The 9,041-nt window shown below is 41.1% G+C and overlaps 1 protein-coding gene across 1 annotated transcript; it reads left to right on the forward strand.

Annotated features, from left to right (window-relative positions):
- Positions 1-626: 626 nt before the first annotated feature.
- Positions 627-4,451, forward strand: en2 (engrailed homeobox 2). The gene is made up of 2 exons (XM_022767224.1): positions 627-1,457; positions 3,438-4,451. Exons 1-2 carry the CDS (start codon positions 971-973, stop codon positions 3,755-3,757), a joined length of 807 nt encoding a protein of 268 aa, XP_022622945.1. The 5' UTR covers positions 627-970; the 3' UTR covers positions 3,758-4,451.
- Positions 4,452-9,041: the final 4,590 nt, after the last annotated feature.

Genomic DNA, 9,041 nt, shown 5'->3' on the forward strand with positions numbered 1-9,041 from the left:
TTGATGGGATTGCGTTTGATCTGGCTTCACGAGAGCAGATTTCTCTTGTTATTGGTTGTAAAATCAAACTGTATTCAACTATGGGGCTTGTGAAAGTGTCGAGGATTAAACTTCTTCACAACTAACATGTGTTATAGTGCATTAAAGCAAAGTGAAAATGTACTATTGCTCATTTTATTGGGGATCCCTCCATGCCCTGCAAGCAAGGAACCCCGGGGGTCCCCGCAACCCAATTTGACAACCGATACTTCAATCTCCCATTGTTTTTAGAAACACAAACGAGCCGATGTGCATCGTGTTTTCCTTTGCAAACTTAAACTCCAATAAATTAAGTTGCATGTTCATAAACACAGATGAATTATTGGGAGTATCCGAGGGCATGCACAGGATTTAAATTAGGTTTCTTCTCCGTTAGTCCAGGACTCTTTCCCTTTACCAAGGCGAGGATGGGCGTTTGTGGACTGCTCTGGAGTCTGCGTCACGTGGCCTGGTTTCTGCCACCCTATTGGTCCAAGGCACGTGTCTGGGAGGACGGTGGGAAAACGTCACTCGGGGGGCTCGTATTGAAAATAAGAACAAAACTCCAGAGTGAGTGTATTAGAGCATCAGTTTAGGAGCCTCTTTATTTACCCTTAGTTTAGTTTAGGTGTAGGCATTACTGAGCACACTGAAATCGGATAACACTAAATTGGATGGTGCGCAAATGGCACATGTTTTAGCTCTACGGTGTCAGTTGTAACCCGAGATAGAGGGAATATATGTCAAAAAGTATGCTTTTCTCAGAGGACACTACCGCAAGGCTTTGCATGGTGTCCAAGCCACTCACTAGCATTTGAGTTTTATTTTTTTTATTTATTTTACGCGTGCAGTTTTTTTAAATTTAATTTCCCTGAAGTTCTTTGCGAATTTTATTGCAGCGGAGAGAGCGATAAAGGGGTTAAAGAGAGTAAAGCGGGGAAAGTGAATCAGTATGGAAGAAAATGATCACGGCAACAGAGACGTGGTGGAGCGGCAGGAGTCGGCGGATGAATCAAACAGAGCCATCCTTCCCCTGTTACAGGCGCCGGGGAACCTGCAGATCCCTCACCGGGTCACCAATTTCTTCATCGACAACATCCTGCGGCCGGATTTCGGGAAGAGAAAAGACGGGGGCGCAAACCGCGAAGAGAGTAGCCTGGCATCGCGGGAGAGCCACAACAGCCCCGCCGCCCCTCAGACCGAGCCGGTGGGGAGCACGGTGCCGGCGGAGGGGACCTCCACTCCACACACGGTTACCGCGGGTAAGAAGCCCACTATAGCCGCCGAGGAGCCCCTGAAACCCCGCGGGGAGAACGGAGACCAGTGCCTAAGCTCAGACTCAGACAGTTCCCAAGCCAGCTCAAACCCAGCCACGTCTCAGCCCATGCTGTGGCCAGCCTGGGTCTACTGCACCAGATACTCGGACAGGCCTTCTTCAGGTTGGTGGCACCGTGCATGCGTTTTACTATACCGTATTCTCGGTAACCTGAAATACCCCGTAACACTGACCCCGGATGCCTTGACCGACTTCTGCCGCGTAGAGTGGAGCGAACCGTGCAGTGCACCGCAAACTGAGAATTAACCACATACACAACTGTTTAAAAAATATAGAAATATTATTGAACGCAAATCCAGTGGTTGACTATACGAGCAACATGTCCTTGTGCAATGCAGGAAAAAAAAACATTATAAATGAAATTAAAAAATGTGGCTTTTTGGTGGGAGTTTTACAAGCAAACGAGAAAGAGGAAAATATTTCTTTTAAAACAGTAACACTTTGTAAAATCTTTATATTTTAATTCCTCGCCAAAACAGTAAAAAGGCCAATTTTTTTTTGTTGGAACTATTACGCACAGATTTTCCTTCACTAAAATGCTCCCATTCAGGCAGTCTTCATGCACATTTCCTCTGGTTATGAATGATAGCTAATGCTGGGGTCCTACGTGTAGGCTAGTAAACATGAGCGCGCTGACAAGGGTGCACGTCTTTCCACAGAACCTGCTCAATATTATTTGGTGCGCTTGTCGTGGCTGTTTCTGCTCCTCGGTAGCTTTAGACGAGTTGTGTTTGGGATGAATTAAAAATGCATGTTTTCACAATGGACGCTCCCACTGGCTCACGTATACTCTGGCCACCAGTGAGCTTTTGTAAAAATTTTTTAAATATATATACTATTATTTCTAATCTTCATCTGTAAGAAAACACTGGCTACAACTTCTCAGTCTGCAGCTAGGTTAATATCTACTGTATTTTTTTTTAGTGTCCATCAAAAGTGGAGTACAACTTGTTCTCATGCATTATGTAACGCTGTATAGAGTGGCGTAGGCGACTACTACGAGTTGTAGAGCTGCACAGTTTTTATATGGGCTGCTAGACGAAAAAAAAAAAGGAAAAAAAAAAAGACACACAAGCTGATTCATCAGTAAAGAAGTTCGGCCTGTATTATGTCGTTTTAATGGGGTGTTTTTTCACTGTTTGGAGGAGGGAACCAAACACTCAGCCCCAACAAACAGGCCTCGATCCAGATAGAAAATTAATGTGTATCTAATGTGCTGCTCAGATTCTGTTCACGTTTGTCCATTGAGGAGCTTTTTATGTGGCCCACAAAAAACAAAAATGCAAAGTAGCTGCATTGAAATTTATCCTGTCCCCCCCCCCACCCCACCACCCCCCCAAACTCACCTGCAACAACAGTGGCTCAGATGTGTCACTGATGTTTTTCCAGTGTTGTCCTATTGGCTAATAATTCCTTACTACTAGAGACGGTGTCAGAGTGTGTGTGTGTGTGTGTGTGTATGATGTGTGTGTATATACGTACGTAGCCTATGTGTGTGCAAGTGAAGAGGGATAGAAACAGGGAGGGAGGGGAGGTTTTCTCCAGTGGACGTGCCAACATTTTACAATCACTTCTTGACGTTTTTTTTTTTTGTTTTGTTTTTTTTAGCCGTTCGTCCAAAATGTTTTGAGGCATCAGGAAAACTTAATTTGTGATTTTTTTTCCTTCTGAAGATAAAACAAGCTTCTAAAGGCAGTAAGCTAATGTCAACATTTGCCTGAACAGCCATTTGTTTACTTATTTCCAAATTTTGGAGATTGAAATAAGTTTTAAAATCTACATTGTTTTATGAAATACACTTTAAGCAGCAGCTTTAGATTCGTTTGTGGGCAGCATCCTATATGAAAAGTAGCAGATCAGTATGTTGATGAAGTATTTTAATGAGAAAGTCTAAAAATGTGTCTCTTTGATTAGAAAGTTTTTATTCAGCCTTTTGCCTGATCATCGCCAATGTTTACCCATCTTATTATTTTTTGCCCATATTCATGACCATGTTTTGACACTGACAAACCAACATATCTGTGTCTGTGACCCCCCCCCCCCCCCCCCCCCCCCCCATATCCCCAAATCCCCTCCACTACAGGGCCAAGATCTCGCAAACCAAAGAAGAAAACGACCAGCAAAGAGGACAAGCGACCACGGACGGCCTTCACAGCAGAACAGCTGCAAAGACTAAAATCGGAGTTTCAGACAAACCGGTATCTGACCGAGCAGAGGCGGCAGAACCTGGCGCAGGAACTGGGCCTGAACGAGTCCCAGATCAAGATCTGGTTTCAGAACAAGAGGGCCAAAATCAAGAAGGCCAGCGGCACTAAAAACAGTCTGGCCTTGCACCTGATGGCACAGGGACTGTACAATCACGCCACCGTCACGTCGAAAGACGAAAAATCAGACAGCGATTGATTTTCAGAGAAGTAACAGCAGCCTCCTTGACGAAAAAGAACCTATAGTAATCCTATATTAGTTTGTTTTATAGAGATATCACAGCGAAACTCTGCCTACAGGAATATTTCATCACACAGCAGCAGATACAAATACCACTGAGTACTAAATGCTGACCCAGTAGACATACAATGGGTTCAGGGCAGCATGAGAAATAATTACAAAAATACTCCAGATGAACAGTAAGGTCAGTGGACACCCGAGAGTCCACACAGGAATACTGAATGATCTCTATAGGTTCCTATAGGAGTATTATAGGGATTTTTCGTTATATGGGAGGTGTAATCAAGCCTACAATGCAATAATTTCATCGAATAAAGGGCCAGTGTATAGAGTATACCAGCATAAATTGTTTAAAAAATAACAGAGAGAGATATTTCTGCAATATCACGTCTATAAAAGATGTTGTATAAAGGTATGTTTTCATTGTTTGTCGTTCCCCCTCACCCCGCCCCCCCCCCACAGGAGGTACAAATGCTTACACCCTTCATTTTTCTATAGGCCTACTGCTATCCATGATTGTCATCATTTTACATTTAACTGGCACTTGACGTTTCGATCTTGTCAGTGAAGTGAACAAACTTAAAGTCCAAAGAATATTTTTCTGCTGCATCCAGGCTACTGTGAATTTAAATAAATGCTAACACGATTTTATTTCCATGCTTGTTGGTTTCCTTGGTTGTGTTTGATGTAAAAAAAAAAAAAAAAAAAAAAAAAAAAAAATGGACAGGAGGTGTTTTTGAGTCTCACTCGTAGACCTAATTGGGCAGACAATGAATTTTGATACGTTTTTTAAAAAAGAAATTCACAGGAACAGTTTATTATTATAAGTGACTGAGAGAGGTAGCGATTTTTTCTAACACGCCACTTCACTAAAATGCTGACTTAAGCCTTGTTTCTATGTATGTGGTCGTCTCATAGCCTTTAAACAACTATTATGCGCGTATTCCCTTCGTTATACCAATGCATCAGTGCAGCTATTATAGTTTTAAATAGCAATATGAGTCATTTTTTTGTAGCTAAATGATTTCGAGGCTATAATGCTGCCCATAAAGTCACAGAAACAACTCTGTAGCATAAAGACAATGATGACAACCATTTTGCGCACTCTTGAGTATAGACTATAAATGCAGGTTATTGGATGTTCTTGTTAAATCTTTCTCTATATACATTTTTATTACATATCCATATATCATAAAAGAAGGCAAATCCGTCAGTGACTGTATTACAAATGTTGGAAATCTTATCGTTGTTGAAAGGACTTCATATGTGTATTTATATAGATTATATTGAGAAAAAAATCTATCCAATGACCAGTGTTGCTTTAGAGTAGATATCTGAGGTGTTTACACTGCTTGTTTATCTTGCAATAACTTCTTTTTGTTTTCTTTCTTTTTTTTTTTTTGTGAATGAAAAATAGTTTATGGGGCCTTTGCATGAAAGCTGCAATTTGTTGTACTTGGGCAAATAACTGTGTTTATAAACTTTGGTCTGTATCGACGAAAGTATGATCGAGCTAAGTTTTAGACTGTATCCATACCAAATTGTGGACTTTTTGCCTTTCAAAGTGTTTTTGTTGTGTATCTGCAAAAAGTGTGTGTGAATTAAAATCCACCAAACAGAAACACACTTTGCCTTAAAGTTCAAGTGTGAACTTTTTATGAAACAGAACTGTGCCGAATCAGAGAAGCAGTATTACTTCAAATGCAGACTATTCAAGTTTAATGCCTTTATGAAAACTGCTGGTACGACATTATGAATTTACTCATCAGCGTATATCTATCTATATATGAACATGTTTAAATAAAATTACAACACAGAGTTGTAGAATACAATGCTATTTTTTATTTTATGTTGGAAGTATTCTTTGGTATAAATGTACATAATTTGTATCATGTATTAATTGTGTAATTAACTGCCTCCTGAAAACTGCAAAAGAAGAGTAAATAAAGCTTGAAGATTATACACAAAGTTTCTGGCACGTTTATATGAAGCAAAGGTTAAAACTGCAGGAAAAAAAAATGAGGTCTGGCTAAAGCAGCAAACGTGACCTTCAATCAGTGCTGAGCTTCTGCAGGCCTGAAAACAACAATTGCATTACTGGCTAAAATTGTCCAGAAGAGAAATACATACAATGATAGTTTTAAATAAATGTTGCAAGAAGTCAAATAATCACAAATTTGATCACAAGCATTGTTAATTTGCATAGCATAACAAACACCCACTCATTCTATGGGCAGTCCGGGATGAGATTCATGGAGGATCAAATTCACGGGTTTTGAGATTAAAACATTTAGCAAGCATCAACATTATGCAAGGGAAAGCCTTGAACAATTCCCAGGCATGTTTCCTCAACAATGCCTTATCTGCATTTCCATACTTGCACCACTAGTCTTTGAACGCCATGTCTAACGGCCAGTGACTACCCATTAGAGCAGATAGGGCTGCTCCCAGCAGTGTCTTCACGACGGTCAGTCCTCCTCGCCGCTTCTGAAAAGAGCCTGTGCTTCTATCACAAGGCAGAAATGGGAGTCGAAAAGGAGAGTGAGTGAGAGAGAGATAGAGAGAGAGAGAGGGAGGGAGGGGGTGAGGGACAGAGAGGGAGAGCGAGAGAGAGAGAGAGCAATGAAGGTCAAAGCCTGTCATGGCTGCAGGTGGCTGGTTTCCCCCCTCCCACCCTGCAGTAACCCATTCTCCACACACAGCTTTCTCACTCACTAACTCGTACGCTCTCTCTCTCTCTCTCCTCCATACACACACATTTATACACACACACACACACACACACACACACACACACACACACACACACACTTACTATCACTTGGTTTTATTATATTCTTGCCTGGCACACACACATCCCCACACACACCAACATATTTCATTCATTTTTGTTCCTCCTCACATTCGCACATACCCCTGTTGTTTTGGTCCTTCATTCAGCGCATCAATAGGAACCTTCATCAAAATATTCACAGGCAGAGAAGCTCCCTGAAGTTCAGATAGGGACACCAATGCATGAACAATAGCTAAAGCTGTAAAGGCTGCACGGGCACATTCTCCTGGAACAAAAGCTTTCATCTGAGAATCATTTGTCTCATCTCTGACAGTGAGATTCAGGTGGTCAAGTGACCTCAAGTGGTTGCTGATCAGGGCTCTTAACTGCAACCAAAAAGCCTTGCATTGCTGTCAAAAGATAATATGTGACAGTATAAATCATGAGTCATCTGTGTAGATGACACAGGAAATAAACCTCTCTTCCAGAACAGGATATAGAAAGTGTAAAAATTCCTGGAATAAAAGTTATCATCTGCAGTATTGCTGACAATTTCACAAAGTTCTCATGCTGTAAAAATGGAAGTGAGCGCAGGATACATCAGGAAAGTATCAATGTCTACCTCTAAACACAAAAGGGCCCCATCCTGCTATGACCTCTCCTACCATCCTCCCCCTCCCCTACTGTGTCATTTACCCACAGTTTTAAATGCTTCCTACGGCCAGAGTGGAATCTGCTCAGAGGTGCCTGGGCTTTGTGGCGGAAACATAATTAAAGTGGTGAAAGATGTAAAAGGTGAAGAATGGGGATGACATCAGGCCAATTTCACACTTGGCACTCGAATGGCTAGGTCCAAGCCAGGACTCTTGCCTCGCAACACAGATCAAAGCCCACTGTCACCGCACCAGTGCAGGAAAAAAAAAGGCAAAAGGACACCTAACTATGCTAATCCCCAGGACGAATATATTTTAATCTTGTTAGAATACAAGTTAATGCCGTGGCTCAGTGACTGAACTTTTTGGCAAGAATGAGAGGTGGACAGAACTACTTTTACCTTTTCTACATGAGGTGCCTCTGTCTGGCACCGGATAAACAGCCAGAGTCTGAACAAACTTTCTTTTGGGCAAACTCAGCGTATTATAAAGCCACATACTGTACAAGCTGCAGATTGCAGTCACCAGCCACTGAAAAGGCGAGCAACAGTTTTCATTAAGAACAACCATGGAAGAAGAAAAAAAAAAAAAAAAAAAAAAAAAAAAAAAACTCAACCCCAGTAACTGTGTCAGTGACCCCGTCTGAATCCCCACTAGGGCACCTAACATGCAAAGGAAATGAGTATTTTGTGGACTGGTTTGTCCCCTCTCACATTGAGCACTCCTTTCTCAATAGCACCTTGGTAACCCTTGATCTCTCATGTATGGAAGTCAGGGCACTGGGGCCTGCAGAAGTTGACTAGGCAGACAATAGCGAGCGGATGCTTTCTGGAAAAGTCACACCCAGGCAACTCTCATTTCACACACCGTGTTTGAGTGACCCTTGGAAAAAAGATGCAAGACTTTTCACTAAAGATTCTTTTTGTTCACCTAACGAAATTCAGGGAGAAAAAAAAAAAAACATCAATGTCCTTTTTCCCCATGTAGCCACCACATCTGGTTTCTAGAGTGGATGTTTTCTGGGGATTGAATTAAAACATGAAACCTTGCCTTAAAATTTCACAGTTGTTTGTAACATGGTTTGACCAACAGTGCTTCTTCTCTACGTTGGCTGTGAATCATTGCTGTGTCTCAAAAAGATTATTCGTCTTTTGGCCAAAATGTGGAAACAATAATGAGACAACACTGTAGGAAATATTTGCTCATAAAGTGTAGGTGTTCGTAAAGAATCAGCTTATGTTACATTCCAAATGATGACAGGCTGCATCTGTTGTTTCTGTTACACTTTGAGTTCAAGCCTGATTTTTTTGCAGGCTGCATTTGATACAACATAGACCACGGCTTTGGCCAAAATACAGGGATTGTGAGAACAGGTCACAGCTAACTTTCAAAATAATGTACTGATATGATAGTTACCTTCTAGGCTAATGGAAGGAGATGTCTTTCACTGAACCCAACGATTTATATTCGTTTGAATCCATGAAACATCAACAGATTTTGTCCATTTCTAACTTTATGTTAACACTTAACATAATGAGGGCTGCAACTAATGATTATTTTCATTATCGATGAATCCGTTTTACATTTTTCATTAGTTGATTAATCATTTAGTCTATAAAATTACAGCAAATACTATATAAAAAAAAAAAAACCTGTTACAGTTTCCCAGAGCATGCTGTGACTTTTAAATTGCTTGTTTTGTCCGACCATCAACCAAAAACCGAACGATATTTTATTTAGGATATGCAATGGAGAATAAGAGGAAATGTTTCCACTTGCTGCAAGAGTTCAGGAGCTTTGCTTGATAAATGACTTG

The sequence above is a fragment of the Seriola dumerili genome, unplaced genomic scaffold, assembly GCF_002260705.1.
Source record: "Seriola dumerili isolate Sdu_G_001 unplaced genomic scaffold, Sdu_1.0 BDQW01001124.1, whole genome shotgun sequence".
NCBI lineage: Eukaryota > Metazoa > Chordata > Actinopteri > Carangiformes > Carangidae > Seriola > Seriola dumerili.